General features: G+C 46.8%; 1 protein-coding gene across 18 annotated transcripts in view; it reads right to left on the bottom strand.

Annotated features, from left to right (window-relative positions):
- The window catches only part of LOC541642 (histidine kinase 3), a 54434-nt gene that overhangs the window by 19979 nt on the left and 18159 nt on the right, over positions 1-16296 (bottom strand). For 12 of the 18 annotated variants that reach the window (XR_002261851.3, XR_002261849.3, XR_002261850.3 and 9 more), the window contains 2 exon segments: positions 7804-8259; positions 156-431 (listed from right to left, as the gene is read on the bottom strand). Coding sequence is in view for 7 of the 18 variants with exons in the window: in XM_020537564.3 (XP_020393153.1) it covers positions 156-431; positions 7804-8259 (732 nt within the window). In the remaining 11 variants the exon portion in view is untranslated. 18 annotated transcript variants of the gene reach the window in all.

Below are 16296 nucleotides of genomic sequence, written 5' to 3'. Positions count from 1 at the left end.
GACCGAGAAGTTCTACACATGTTTAATCCTAATAATATTGAAAGTTAGAAGAAGAGCCAGAAATTTCTTCGTTTTATAACAAAAATAGTAGTAAGGAACTCAGGATAGATAAAATAGTAAGTATTTACTGTAAAGGCTTACGAATATCCTACTACCTTCCCAGACATCATATCTACAGATATAATGTGCTTCACAGTTTCCTGAGAGAAAATAACAGGCGCATACTCATCTTGAACTGGTGATGGTTCAAGCTTTTCAAGGTTGTAGTCATGAACAAGGGACTGATCTCCATCTTCCATCTTCTTAATCTTCCATCCATGTTGTTCCTCAAACTGTTGTCTTTCATTGTGTAATACCTTCAATGCATAGGCGACACCACTCATCAATGGCCTTTCAAATGTTGTCCTTGCTGTGAAGTCCTCAAATGTTTTCTGCATGAGTTGACATTAGCAAAGGTTTATGCTCATTGAAAAGTGTACATGTGTTCAAGCAGTATGAAAAATAAGATGATTTTCCCCTACAAACCATAGCTAATTAATGCATATAAAATATAGTTCGAAACTACATATCTCACGTTTACGAATCTCTTCACAGTTCCAAATACAGTTGATTTAGGTTATCCCCCAAACAGTATCCCTATTATTTGGCAATTGGTAGTACTCTTTTAGAAATGGATGTACAATTATTAGAGGCAGGCATTCTTTCCTTTCCCTTAGCCCTGCATCTTAATGAGAATGTCAAAGGGAAACGGAGATTCCACTTTGAGAGTTTTTGGACCAAGTTTCCAGATTTTTTGGAGACGGTGGCTACCTCTTGGGAGCAGCCAGTTATGATTTCTTGTCCCTTGGAAAGATTAGCTCTAAAGTTGAAAAGGCTTGCAAAGGCTTTGCAGTCGTGGAGCCATAAAAGGATCGGAAATGTTAAATTTCAGCTTAACCTGGCCAGGGAAATTTTGCACAGATTTGAGATTGCTCAAGACAATAGACTGTTGTGTGGGGACGAGATATGGCTGAAAGGAAGGCTTAAGCATCACTGCCTGGGGCTTGCATCTCTGGAATGGACAATTGCTAGACTTAGATCGCGGATCAAATATCTGAAAGAGGGAGATGCCAACACTTCCTTTTTTCATCTACAGGCTTGCTATCGGAAAAAGCGAAACTTTATCTCTGAATTAGTGCATGGGGACCAGATCGCCACCTCGCAAGAGGAAAAGCAGGAGGTCTTGTTTGATTTTTTCTCCAATCTGTTGGGGGTAGCGAAGCAGCGAGAGTTCACTCTAGATTTGGAGGTTTGCCACAGTGCTGATGTTGACCTTGGGGCCTTGGACCTTCCCATTACAGAGGAGGAGGTCCGGGCCACTATTGCTAGCCTTCCCTCGGACAAAGCCCTGGGGCCAGACGATTATACAGGAAGATTTTATAAAACTTGTTGGCACATAATTAAGGCTGATCTGATGGCGGCAGTTATCACCCTGCACCAAGGTAACACACGCAAATTGTGGATGATGAATTCTGCGTACCTAACACTTATCCCTAAGAAAGTTGATGCCAAGACAGCCGGGGACTACAGGCCAATTAGTCTTATTCACAGCTTCGCCAAGTTGATATCCAAAGTCTTGGCTAATCGCTTAGCACCGCACCTTCAAAATTTGGTGGCTACAAATCAAAGTGCCTTTGTTAAGGGACGTTCCATTCATGATAACTACATGTTGGTTCAACATTCTATCAAGGCCTTTCACAGGAAGAAGATCGCTGGTCTGTTTCTAAAGCTAGATATTACAAAAGCTTTCGATTCAGTGTCCTGGGCCTTTCTCCTAAAAGTATTATCCCATCTGGGCTTCGGGCCTAGGTGGTGTGGTCTCGTGTTCAATTTGTTATCCACTTCTTCCACACAAGTGCTATTGAACGGAGCTCCGGGGGATTATATTCGTCATCGGAGGGGGCTGCGCCAAGGCGACCCCTTATCTCCTATGCTTTTCATAATCGTGATGGATGTGCTTAGTAGCTTATTCAAGCATGCTGAGGAAAGAGGATTGCTGCAGGACCTGGCCATCAGAAACGTGAAATCTAGGCTCTCGATTTACGCAGATGATGTGGTTCTTTTTGTCAAGCCTGCAGTTGATGATCTTACTTGTGTCAAAATGATCCTGGATTGCTTTGGAGAGGCCTCGGGCTTAGTTGTGAATTTGCGAAAAAGTTGTGCTATCCCTCTCAGTTGTGATGATCAGACGGTTCAGGACAGCTGTAAAATTTTGCAGTGCAACTCGGCTTCTTTTCCATGCAACTATTTGGGGCTGCCTGTTTCTGATAAGAAGTTAGGGAAAAGGGACCTTTTGCAGTGGGTTGACAAGATAGCTAACCGGCTGCCCGGTTGGAAGGCTCCACTGCTAAACCTTGCTGGCAGGGCATCCTTGGTCAGGTTCGTGCTCTCTGCAATCCCTGTATATCTTTTCATCGCCATGAACGTTCCCAAGTGGGTTATCAGTGCTATTGACAAAATTCGGCGAGGTTTCTTGTGGAAGGGTAGAAAAGATGTGAAAGGTGGGCATTGCCTGGTGGCGTGGGATAAAGTCACCAGACCGCTGGACCTTGGTGGACTTGGTATCCCAAATCTAATATATAAGAGTTGGGCGTTGCAAGCTAAATGGCTTTGGCTCTCCAAGACTGACCCGAATAGGCCTTGGAGTGGATTGGATCTCCCTGTTCAGTCACAAGTAAGGAAACTAGTGGCCAGTTCGATGTACACTAATGTGGGAAATGGCAATAACACCCTTTTTTGGAGGGACAGATGGATAAATGGGTGCTCTATCGCTGAGCTGGCACCTGAAGTGATCTCAAAGGTGGATAAAAAGGTTGCCTCTACCAGGACAGTGCATCAAGCCTTAGAGGGCATGTCGTGGGTCAGGGACATCAAGCCAACCCTCTCCCTTGTAGGGATACAACAATATCTTACGCTTTGGGACACCCTGGGTGAGATCGTGCTCACTTCTCAGGAGGATCACCATATGTGGAGATTCGAGTCTTCGGGCCTTTTCTCTTCTAGGTCCTGCTACAAGGTTCTGTTTTTGGGCTCCATCACCTTCGAACCTTAGAAAAGACTTTGGAAATCGTGGGCTCCTCCTAAGTGCAAGACCTTTTTATGGTTAGCCATGCAGAATAAGTGTTGGACAGCTGACAGGCTGCAAAAAAGAGGTCTTCCCCATCCGGAAGCATGCCCTTTCTGTGAACAAGAGCAAGAAACAGTTCAGCATCTGTTGACTGGTTGTGTCTTCGCCAGGCAGTTTTGGCATAACATCCTCTCCCCCTTTGGTATGGGCCACTTAACTCCAGGACCAGAAGATACTAATTTTGCTGATTGGTGGGGACTAGTGACCATTCAGGTGCACAGAAGCAAGAGAAAGGGAGTCAACAGTGCCATTATTTTGGGAGCATGGTGCCTTTGGTTGCATAGAAACAGAGTTATTTTCGATGGAGATTTACCAACCATTGGCAAGGTGCATAGAAGCTTCATCGACGAGCTATCCTTATGGGTGCTGGCTGGTGCCAAACACCTCGGAAGCCTTGGGCTTGCTGCTGCTCTAGGCGCAGCAGGCCCGACCTAATTTTTTCCTTGGTCGTCTTTTTGTATCCTAGTCCTATGGATAGTTTTATTTATGCTTGTTGCTGGCCACCATAGTGTGGTTTTTTGTACTGGTCCTCTTGGACCTTAATTTCCCCTTCTTATTAATACAATGATGTGCAGCTCTCCTGCGTTTTTCGAGAAAAAAAGCCCATATAACAAGTAAATTGAAACCAGAAATAGGGTGGTGTCTCCAGTTTTCAGCTATAACAAGTTTCTGGTGTTTGTTGCTACGGAGTACCACCTAATTATTAAGTAAATCCAGATAATCCTTGGGAGGCAGGTATTGCTGTTTTTTTTCTCGAACGCGCAGGAGGACTGCACGTCATTATATTAAGAGAGGAAAAAGGTCCAAGAGGACCAAAGTACAATGCCCGTAGGGCAAACAGAACACTTGACCACAATCTAGACCCTACTCATGATAGCAGGAAGACCAAAACTTGCTAGCTGTTTAGCCCCAGCCCTCTCCCAACAACTTAACTCATTCAGAAATAAGCTTTTAACAAAACACAGGGAAGGGTTTACACCATCAAAAACAGCTTTGTTCCTAGTCAGCCATAGGCACCAAGACCCCAAGATAATGAGACTGTTGAAGCCTTTCTTTCTGTTTTTGGGCACCTTCTTAAGCACCTTCCTCCACCAATCAGCAAATGAGATTTCATGAACAGCAGGAATGAGATCCCCAAGACACAAGGGAACAAGAATAGCATGCCAAAATTGCCTGGCAAAACTGCAAGTACACAGAAGATGTTGCACTGTTTCCTGCTCTTGGTCACAAAGAACACAAACAACCGGGTGTTGCAGCCCTCTCCTCCTTAATCTATCAGCAGTCCAACACTTATTCCTTATCGCCAGCCAGAGAAAGAACTTGCATTTTGGGGGAGCCCAGGATTTCCACAAACGTTTCCATGGCTCAAACGAAATTGAACCCATGAAAAAAGCCTTATAGCAAGACTTTGAGGAGAACATCCCAGAAGAAGAGTGCATCCAAACATGTCTGTCAGCATCATGAGAAAGCCTAACTTCCCCCAAAGTATCCCATAACAACAGATATTGCTGCAACCCACTCAAGGAAAGAGCACCACGAATATCACTGACCCAATGCCAATTATCCAGAGCCTGTGCCACCGTTCTGGAAGAATACGCCTTGCGGCCAACCATACCCACCACCTCAGGGGCAATGTCCTGGATATTATTCCCATGAATCCATCTATCCGACCAGAAGAGAGTAGTAGCCCCATTCCCTAAAATGGTAACAACCGACAAATCAAAGAACTGTCTAACCTGACGTTGCACTGGAAGGGACAGCCCACGCCAAGGTCTGCTTAGATCCGTCTTTTCCAACCATAACCATTTTGCCTGCAATGCTCAGCTTTTGAGCTTAAGGTTAGGGATCCCAAGCCCACCAAGCTTCAGAGGCCTCGTGACAACTTCCCATGGAACAAGACAGCTACCACCATTAACTTCCTTTCTTCCTCTCCAAAGAAATCCTCGCCGAATTTTATCAATTGATTTAATAACCCACTGAGGGACATTGATTGCAATAAGAAGATAAGTCGGAATGGCCGATAGAACAAACTTCACCAACGCAGTCCGCCCAGCCAGATTGAGCAGCCGAGCCTTCCAGTTAGGCAGACGATCTGCAATCTTCTCAATCCATAACTTAAGGTCACATTTCCTCAATTTTTTATCAGATATGGGCAGCCCCAGATACTTGCAAGGAAACGCAGCGGGACTGCAATGCAGCACACTGCAACCAGCAAGCACCTGCTGATCATCACATCTAATTGGAATAGCACTGCTCTTGAGCATATTGGTTACCAGACCAGAAGCCGAACCAAAACAGTTTAGTATTATTTTAGCACAATTCAGATCTGCTTCAATTGGCTTTATGAAAAGGACCACATCATCCGCATAGATGGAGACTCTACTGCGGACATCAGCTCCCCCAAGGCCCTGCAACAAGCCTCTATTTTCAGCAACCCGGAACAAGCTGCTAAGCACATCCAAAACCATCACAAATAGCATGGGAGAAAGAGGATCTCCCTGGCGAAGACCTCTCCGATGAAAAATATGATTACCAGGCGAGCCATTCAGGAGCACCTGAGTAGAAGAAGTGAATAACAGGTTGGAGATCAGATTACGCCAAACAGGACCAAACCCCAAATGTGCCAAAATCTCCAATAAAAACGCCCACGAGACTGAGTCGAAAGCCTTGGAAATGTCCAGTTTCAACAGCAAACTAGAGATCTTCCTCTTATGAAGGAACTTAATCGATTGTTGCACTAGCATGAAATTGTCGTGAATTGACCTTCCTCTAATAAAAGCACTCTGGTTAGCTGCCACTAGGTCCTGAAGATATGGTCCCAAACGATTAGCGAGGATCTTAGTGACCAGCTTAGCAAAACTATGAATCAAGCTAATTGGTCGAAAATCACTAGCTGAGGAAGCATCTTCCCTCTTTGGAAGAAGAATGAGATACGCTGAGTTCAGCAAGTCAAGTTTATAGGCATCACCATGGTAAAGGGAATTAAGAGCAGCCATTATGTCGACCTTAATGATGTCCCAGCATGTCTTATAAAATTTTCCTGTAAAACCATCAGGCCCAGGGGCCTTATCAGAAGGGAGACTAGCAATGGTGTCCCTAACCTCCTTCTCTGAAAAAGGCTGCTCCAAAACAGTTAGATCCATCGCAGCCCTGTGACAATTACTCAGATCAATAGTAAATGGCCTCTGCAAATCAGCCCCCAGCAGGTTACGAAAATACTCCTCAAGAATTTGTTGCATATCATCATGGTTGGTAGCCAATCTTCCATCTCCCTCAATTTTGGAGATGAAATTCTTTTTCTTTCGATAACATGCCTGCGAATGAAAGAACTTAGTGTTGGCATCACCCTCCTTTAGATAGTGGATCCGTGATCTCAACCGAGCAACAGTCCTTTCAAGAGACGCGAGGCTAAGACACCGCTGCTTCAACAAGTTTAGCAACCAAACTTCTCCACTGGACAGAATTCTGATATCCTGCGCCATTTCCAGCCTATGCAACACTTCTCTGACAAGCCCCAGCTGCAACCTTACATTACCCACTTCTTTATGCCCCCAGGACTGCAATGCGCGAGCTAACCTTTTAAGCTTCAAAGACACCTGCTCCAACGGGCATGAGCCCCCAACTGGCAAGCTCCAGGACGCACCCACCACCTCCAGAAAACCAGGAAATTTGGGCCAGAAACTCTCAAAATGAAACCGTCTTTTCCCCAAGCAGCCCTCTCTGACCTTGAGGATCAAAGGACAATGATCTGAAGATGTGGTCAGCATACATGAGATGCTTGATTTAGGGGCTGCATGCACTTTTGGTCATAATTAACCTTTATAAGTGGCGATAGAATCTGTTTTGGGGGCATGTGTAGGTTTTCATATACTTATCCTTAATGCAATGATACACAGTTCTCCTACGTGTCTGCGAAAAAAAATCACAATGATACACAGCTCTCCAATGTGTCTGAGATAAATAACACTTATTCACTTAGATGCAACTCTGCATTCCATCTTTGAACCACATTACTTGTTTCCCAATTCAAAAAAACCTTGTGGTTTTGCTCATAGTGTCAGCAATTAAGATGTCTTTCATTTTTAAGATATAGATTTAGATGGCTCCTAAGGAATCCATCTACTTCAAGAGATCAAATTATGTTCCCTTGATCACTAGGGCACAACGCTGATAGATATCATGATATCCAGTAGGGTAACTACAATGTTACCAAAAGAAGAATTGTACATGACTTACCCAAGTAAATATACTAACATGAAGGTCGAATTGATAAAATATGCAATCTTAATAGAGGCATCATTGTTCCGGAGGCTAGTATTAAATGGTGCTAAGCAGGAACTGAACTAAGGATAGTTTGATTTCACTACACATAATAATATGGTTCCCATTGACCTGTTCTCAAATTTACTGTTCTGCTCTTACGATATGACACACATATTAATAGACTCCGCTTCCTTTTTGCAACATGTAATGTTTGGTTCCCGTAGATCAGCCGGTTGGCCTACGGTCATTTTTGTAAGAACCGGGCTGTGTGTGTGAGTAGTGGGCAGCAACAACTCTTTTTACCAAAAATTGGAAGTTTTTTATTCACCATGCTTATGGGAGGAGCACCTTGCAATGCATGATGTGATGGGTACCTGATCAATAGCAGAAGGATCCTTCCCATGGTGAAATGATGAGACCAGTATAGCCAACGCATGCACATGGTTCATGCTTACATTAAACTGATCCTGTAACATCCTTGCTCTCTCATCACACATATTAGCAAGATTCTCAATTCTCCGAGCAACAACATCGGCATACATGCATGAAAATATGCATACAGAGCTACAGAGCCCAAATAAGACACCAATAAGCAGGGCTCTCTTTGACCACTTTCGACTTATTTTAGTACTTGGTGCCTGGAGAACTTTCTCATCTGCATAAAGCTTGTGGGTTTGAATCCCTCTTTTGTGCGTAGTTTTAACTATTGATATCACAATGCTCCCCAAAAAAGCAGATAGACATAATATTATTGTGCGATTAGAACTTGACCCAATATTCTGGACCACATTCACGCCACTGATTCCAGCACATAAGTCACATTCGTCCGGCTAGAAACATTGGAAACAAAAATGAGATCAATGCAACTTTGTAACAGTTGACGAGTAATATGGTCATGGATCATGCAATAAGTCAATAACAAATGATATTTAAGAATCAAATAACCATATGGTGACCTGATATTTTACTTTACCAATATAGGGTAAAACCCCCGTTTTTTTAACGATAATTCAGAAGTTAATGGTTTAAAAGCGCTTGTCAAGTATCGCGACAAAAAAGTAGGTAAATGATGGTTTGGTACTGAATTGTATGTAGGATTGAATTATAAAAACTCCACTTGCAGGAGGTAAGACAGCCCCGGGCATTGTATTAAAAAACACGACTTGCGCGCGCGCGGGGGGGGGGGGGGGGGGGGGGGGGGGGGGGTAAGACAGCCCACGGGAACTGTATTAAGAAAAGACCTCACACAAGCCGAGAAAACCCCCGAACCTCTGCCCCACCCATACACAGTGACACTGTAGCCCATGTGAGAACCACCGCGGTCGGAACTGGGCCTTAGACCTATGCTTTGGCGTGGGACAGACGAGGGGCACAGCCTAAAATTCACTATCACGGAGAGTCAAACTTAGGACCAGGGGAGTGCTACTCAAACCACCTAACCAAGCTCTTTCGCCCGGACATTGTATTAAGGAGAAGACCTTCTAACATAGGTCAAGAAAACTCTCAAACCCTAGTCTCACCTATACATAGTGATACCGTAGCCCATGTGAAAACGACCACGACTGGAACTGTGACTTAGACCTGTGCTTTGGTGCGAACACAAGGTTAATAGGTGCTCTTCTATTTTGAGTTTATCATGGGTAAATGTCAACTGAGTAATGTCTTTGGTTGAGTCGAATGGACTAACCGGGATGTTAGTGTGTACAATATGTCTCTTAGCTTGTGGTGCGCAGGTGTGGAGTTTGGAAGCAGTGGTCAATGACGAAGGTGAAGGTCTTGCAGGGTTGTGCTAATGGACCAGAAGCGATAAATGACAAGTGCTAGAACTTGACCTAGGGATTGGAGAAGATGGATGACAAGTTGTGAAAGGGAAATGTGCCCTTGGGCCATTTCTATAAGATTTTGGTGATTAAGTGCCCAACACACATTAAGGGAATGAGTATATGTCAAAGGGTGGACAAAGTGCAAATCAATACCAAGGTATGATTCTAGACTTAGTACATTGGTTTTTGTGTACTAACATATTTGTCTAAGTGCTAGAATCAGAGAAAAGACAATTGGAAAAGACTTGGCTCGAGCAGCCAAGACTCTGCTCAGTCTGGTGCACCGGACAGTGTCCGGTGTGCCAGGCTGGCTCTGGTGAAAAGGCCGCTCTCGGGATTTCGTCGGCGGCGTACGGCTAAAATTCAACGGACTGTCCGGTGTGCACCGGACTGTCCGGTGAGCCAACGGTCGGCCGAGCTAACGGTCGGTCGCGCAATCCGCGCGTGACGCGTGGCCAGGCCAACGGTATGAAGGGGGCACCGGACTGTCCAGTGTGCACCGGACAGTGTCCGGTGCGCCAACGGCTCCAAACCTTCAACGGTCGGCTGCGCCAGAACAGGAAAGAAATCCGCACCGGACAGTGTCCGGTGGTGCACCGGACTGTCCGGTGCACCAGTCGACAGAAGGCAAGAATTGCCTTCCTGGAATGCTCTCAACGGCTCCTAGCTGCCTTGGGGCTATAAAAGGGACCCCTAGGCGCATGGAGGAATACACCAAGCACACTTTGAGCATTCTTGATCATTCACACTTCGTCTTTGCACACTCATTTAACATTCTTAGTGATTTGAGCTCCGTTCTAGTGAGAACTTTAAGATATTCATTTGAGCTCAAGTCTTGGCCGTGTGTGTGTGCGTATTGCTGTGAACTTGTGTGTGTTGCTCACCCCATCCTTACTTCTGTGTTCATTTGTGATCATCTTTTGTAAGGGCGAGAGACTCCAAGTTGTGGAGATTCCTCGCAAACGGGATATAGTGAAAGGAAAAGAAATACCGTGGTATTCAAGTGGATCTTTGGATCACTTGAGAGGGGTTGAGTGCAACCCTCGTCCGTTGGGACGCCACAACGTGGAGTAGGCAAGTGTTGAACTTGGCCGAACCACGGGATAAACCACTGTGCCTCTCTGTGTTGATATCCTTGTGGTTATTGTGTTTTGCAAGAACTCCTTTCTAGCCACTTGGCTTTATTGCTCTAACACTTAATCAAGTTTGAGGCATCAAGTTTTAAGTTTTTACAGGATCACCTATTCACCCCCCCTCTAGGTGCTCTCAATTGGTATCAGAGCCGTTCTCTTCAAGAAAGGGACTAATCGCCCGAAGAGATGGATCCTAAGGGAAAGGGGATGGTGGTCAACGACAATGAGAAGGAGTCCATTTTCAACGAGCCAAGGGACGACAAAGTCAATGACTCCGGCCCGAGTCAAAAGAAGAAAGATGGAAAGAAGAAGAGGCGCATCAGGAAGGTTGTCTACTACGACAGCGACGAATCCTCCTCTTCTCAAAAGGACGACGAATACGAGGAGAAAAAGAAAACGGTTAACTCAAACTTTTCTTTTGATTACTCTCGTATTCCGCATAATTCCAATGCTCATTTGCTTTCTATTCCACTTGGTAAACCTCCTCACTTTGATGGAGAGGACTACGGGTTTTGGAGTCACAAAATGTGTAGTCATTTGTTCTCTCTTCATCCAAGTATATGGGAGATAGTAGAAAACGGAATGCAATTTGATAGTTCGGATAATTCTATGTTTATCAATGAACAAATCCATAAGAATGCACAAGCCACTACTGTTCTTCTAGCATCCTTGTGCAGGGAAGAATACAATAAGGTGAGCGGCTTGGACAATGCCAAGCAGATCTGGGACACCCTCAAGATCTCACATGAGGGGAACGACGTCACCAAGCTCACCAAGATGGAGTTGGTGGAAGGCGAACTAGGAAGGTTCGCAATGATCAGGGGGAGGAGCCAACCCAAACGTACAACAGGCTCAAAACCCTCGTCAACAAAATAAGGAGCTATGGAAGCACGCGATGGACGGACCACGACGTCGTCCGACTTATGCTAAGGTCTTTCACCGTCCTTGATCCTCATCTTGTTAACTCTATTCGTGAGAATCCTAGGTACACCAAGATGACGCCCGAGGAAATACTTAGAAAGTTTGTAAGCGGGCGGATGATGATCAAGGAAGCAAGATACGTTGATGATGCGTTGAATGGCCCAATCCACGAGCCTCAACCCGTTGCTCTCAAAGAAACAAGGAGCAGGGAGACGCTACCTAGCAAGGTGGCGCAAGTTGAGGCGGTCGGGCTTAACGAGGAAGAAATGGCCCTCATCATCAAGCGTTTCAAGACGGCGCTCAAAGGTCACAAGGAGCATCCCAACAAGAGCAAGACGAAGGGAAAGCGCTCCTGCTTCAAGTGTGGTAAGGTTGGTCACTTTATTGCTAATTGTCCCGATAATGATAGTGACTAGGATCAAGAAAAGAAGAGGGAAAAGAAGAAGACCTACAAGAAGGCTAAGGGCGAGGCACACCTTGGCAAGGAGTGAAACTCAGATTGTTCATCGTCCGACTCCGACGACGAAGGACTCGCCGCCTCGGCCTTCAACAAATCGTCCCTCTTCCCCAACGAGCATCACACATGCCTTATGGCAAAGGAGAAGAAGGTAAGTACTCGAAATAATACTACATATGCTTCTTCAAGTGATGATGAATCTAGTTATGATGAAATAGACTATACATGTTTATTCAAAGGATTAGATAGAACTAAAATTGATAAGATCAATGAGTTGATTGATGCCTTGAATGAGAAAAATAGACTTTTAGAAAAGCAAGAAGATCTTTTATATGAAGAGCATGATAAATTTGTAAGTGCACAAAATTCTCTTGCTCTAGAAGTTAAAAGAAATGAAATGCTTTCTTGTGAACTATCGACTTGTCATGAGACTATTTCTAGTTTAAAGAGTATTAATGATGATTTAAATGCTAAGCTAGAAGTACTTAACAAATCTGATTCTTGTGTAGAACATGTAGTGATTTGTGATAGGTGTAAGGACTTTAATATTGATGCTTGTGTTGAGCACCTTACCTCTATTGCAAAATTAAATGGTGAAGTGGCTAGTCTTAATGCCCAACTTAAGACTAGCAAAAGTGAATTTGATAAACTAAAATTTGCAAGGGATGCCTACACTATTGGTAGACGCCCCTCAATTAAGGATGGACTTGGCTTTAAGAGAGAAGCCAAAAACTTAACAAGTCATAAGGCTCTCATTCCCGCCAAGGAGAAAGGGAAGGCTCCTATGACAAATAGTGCTCAAAAGAACCATGCTTTCATGTACCATGATAGGAGATATTCTAGAAATGTTCATCATGATAGGAGTTGTAATGCTTATGATTCTAATGCCATGTTTGCTTCAAGTTCTCCCTATGTGCATAGTAGAGATATGCCTAGGAAAAATGTCATTCATCATATGCCTAGGAGAAATGTTGCTCATGTTCCTAGGAAAATAGTTAATGAACCTTCTACAATCTATCATGCTTGCAATGCTTCCTTTGCAATTTGTAGAAACAATAAGAAGGTGTTTGCTAGGAAATTAGGGGCAAAATTGTAGAGAGTTGGTTTAGGGGAAAGCACCGCACACTCAATCAGGTGCGTGACTTCTCATATATATAGCCAAGTGGCTTGGTGTACAAGGATACAATCTCCTAAACTAGGAAGGCTGTCACCTATACAAGGTAAGGCTAAACTAGGAAGGCTGTCATCTATACAGGGTAAGACAGCCGGTTGTAGATATATGCCTAATACCCGCCCGCAGTCGCAGCGGGAGAGTCACGGACGCAAAGACTGGACCTAAACTCAGTAAACAACTGGACAGGTAAGCCTTTGGTCATGATGTCCGCGAATTGATGAGTAGAGGGGACATGGAGCACCCGAACTTGCCCCAGTGCCACCTTTTCGCGAACAAAATGGATGTCGATCTCAATGTGCTTCGTGCGGCGATGATGAACGGGATTAGCTGCCATGTAGACAGCGCTCACGTTGTCGCAGAAGACGACCGTCGCAGAGGCAAGAGAGACCTGAAGGTCCTGAAGGAGCTGCCGCAGCCAACAGCACTCAGCAACAGCATGGGCCACAGCTCGGTATTCAGCCTCCGCGCTGGACCGAGAAACTGTGGTCTGTCGCTTGGAGGACCAAGAGATGAGGTTGTTGCCGAGGTAGACGCAGTAGCCTGAAGTGGAACGTCGAGAGTCGGGGCAGCCAGCCCAATCCGCATCGGAATACGCGGTGAGGGACTGGACAGGGCCGACTCCAAGGTGAAGGCCGGAAGAGAGAGTGCCCTTCAAATAGCGCAGGATCCGCTTTAGCAGCGCCAGGTGGGGCTCGCGCGGGTCGTGCATGAAGAGACACACCTGCTGAACGGCGTAGGCCAAGTCAGGTCGGGTCAGGGTGATGTACTGGAGGGCGCCGGCGATGCTCCTGTATATGGATGGATCAGCAACGGGAGCACCATCAGTGGCGGATAGCTTGGCATGAGTGTCGACAGGGGTCGATGTAGAGTGACACTCAGCCATGCCAGCGCGCTGGAGAAGCTCAACGGCGTACTGTCGCTGAGACAGGAAGATCCCGTCGGAGGAGCGCGTGACGGAGATGTTGAGGAAGTGATGGAGGTCCCCAAGGTCTGTCATGGCGAACTCTGAGTGAAGAAGGGTGATGAAGCGCTGAAGAAGATCCGTCGAAGAGGCGGTGAGGATGATGTCGTCGACGTAGAGGAGCAGGTAGGCGAGACTCTCACCCTCTTTGTAGACAAAGAGGGAGACGTCGGAGGAGGAGGCGGTGAACCCGAGCTGGCGTATGTACGTGGCGAACCGCTGGTACCATGCCCTGGGAGCCTGCTTTAGGCCATAAAGAGAGCGCTGCAGAAGACAAACATGGTCAGGAGCAGCGGGGTCGACGAAGCCGGGCGGCTGCTGGCAGTAGACCGTCTCCTCGAGGTGGTCGTGAAGAAAAGCGTTCTTCACGTCCAGCTGGCGGATGGGCCACGAACGAGAGGCGGCGATGCTGAGGACAGTCCGGATGGTCGGGTGTTTGACCACCGGGCTGAACGTCTCGTCGTAGTCGATGCCATGCTGCTGAGAGAAACCGCGCACCACCCAGCGTGCCTTGTGACGAGCAAGAGTGCCATCAGAGTGGTACTTATGCTTGAAGATCCATTTCCCGGAGACAACGTTGGCACTGGGGGGTCGGGGAACGAGGCGCCAGGTGTCGTTGTCGAGGAGCGCCTGGTATTCCTCGGCCATGGCCGCGCGCCAGTTTGGATCAGCCAAACCGCTGCGGTAGTTGCCGGGGATCGGAGAGGCCGGCGTCGTCGCAGTCGCCGAGAGACCCACGTACCGCACCGGTTGGATGGTGCCAGACTGGGTGCGGGTGACTCGACGGGGCTCCGGAGGCGGCGGAGGTGGAGGTGGAGCCGGTGAAGATGAGGCGGGGTCGTCGACGACGTGGAGGGCCGGCTCAGCCACGTACTCGGGCAGAGCTGGTGTAGTCCGCGGGCGTCGAGCGTACACACGCGGACGTTCGCATGGTGCATCCGGAAGTGTAGTCGACGGAGGCGGTGGTGCAGCTGACGAAGGAGGTGTCCTAGAGGCAAGCTCCTGGAGGACAGGGCCGCACATGAGGATAGCAGGGTCTTCCTCATGCACGACAGGCGACGGCCGTGGTCGCTCAACGTCACGTGGTGACGGAGCTACCACGGGAACAGCTGCTGCAGGGTTAGGGGCAATCAAAAAATCCATATCCGTCACAGGGAGGAGTGTGGTGGAGAAGGAAAAGGATGTCTCGTCAAACACGACGTGACGGGAGATGATGACGCGCCTGGTGGTGAGGTTGAGACAGCGGTAGCCTTTATGGGAAGAAGGATCCCAAGAAGACACAGGCTGCCGAGCGAGGAGCTAGCTTATGTGGTGTTGTGGCAGAGAGGTTTGGATAGCAGAGACACCCGAAAACACGAAGGTGACTGTATTCGGGGGTCTTGTTATATAGTATGGTGTAGGGAACGGCGTTGTTCACAGAGGAACAGGACCGGCGGTTGAGGAGGTAGGTGGCGGTGACGAGCACCTCGGGCCAGTAAGGTGGCGGCATGTGGGCATGTATGAGGAGAGTGCGGCTGATGTTATTCAGCGTGCGAAGGATCCGCTCTGCCTTGCCGTTTTGCTGGGATGTGTAAGGGCAGGAAAATCGGAAAAGAATGCCACGAGATGAAAATAGAGAGGTGAGGGTGTGGTTAGCAAATTCAGTGCCATTGTCAGCCTGGAAGGATTTTATTGTGACGCCAAATTGGGTTTGCACAAGAGCGCAAAAATCAGTGATGTGAGAGGCTACTTCAGATTTGCGAATAAGTGGAAAAGTCCAGCAAAAATGAGAGTAATCGTCTAACAAAACCAAATAGTACTGGTACCCTGATATGCTAGCCACGGGAGACGTCCAAACATCGCAATGAATCAAATCAAAGGGTGCAGAACTGCGTGTTTGAGAAGGAGTAAAAGGTAGTCTCACATGCTTGCCAAGCTGACAGGAATGACATAGAGGTGGTTCTACTTTATTACAAGAAATGGCGGAAGTATTTCTAAGAGTATTTATTGCAGTAGAAGACGGATGACCGAGCCGAGAGTGCCACAGGGAGGTGGTGATGGCAATGGAGGCGTACGGCGAGGTGTGGGTGGCAGCTGGAATGGTGTAGAGGTCCCCATCACTATCGCAGCGAAGCATCACGCGACGACTCGCCATATCCTTAACAGAAAAACCAAGAGCGTCAAATTCAATCGAACAATTGTTGTCACGAGTAAATTGACGTACCGAGAGGAGGTTACGAACGAGGGAAGGAACCACTAGGACATCACGCAGAGTGAAAGTGGATGAACTAGTAGGAAGGACAGAGGAGCCGCGGCAGGTGATGGGTAGGTTGTGACCATTGCCGACAGTGATGGATGTATAAGAGGGTGGGAGACGGGAGAGGAGTATACCATCCGTAGACGTCATGTGGCTGGAGGC

The sequence above is a fragment of the Zea mays genome, chromosome 5, assembly GCF_902167145.1.
Source record: "Zea mays cultivar B73 chromosome 5, Zm-B73-REFERENCE-NAM-5.0, whole genome shotgun sequence".
Taxonomy (NCBI): Eukaryota; Viridiplantae; Streptophyta; class Magnoliopsida; order Poales; family Poaceae; genus Zea; species Zea mays.
The sequence above is the reverse complement of the archived record's forward strand: the minus strand, read 5'-3'. Positions and strand labels throughout refer to the sequence as shown.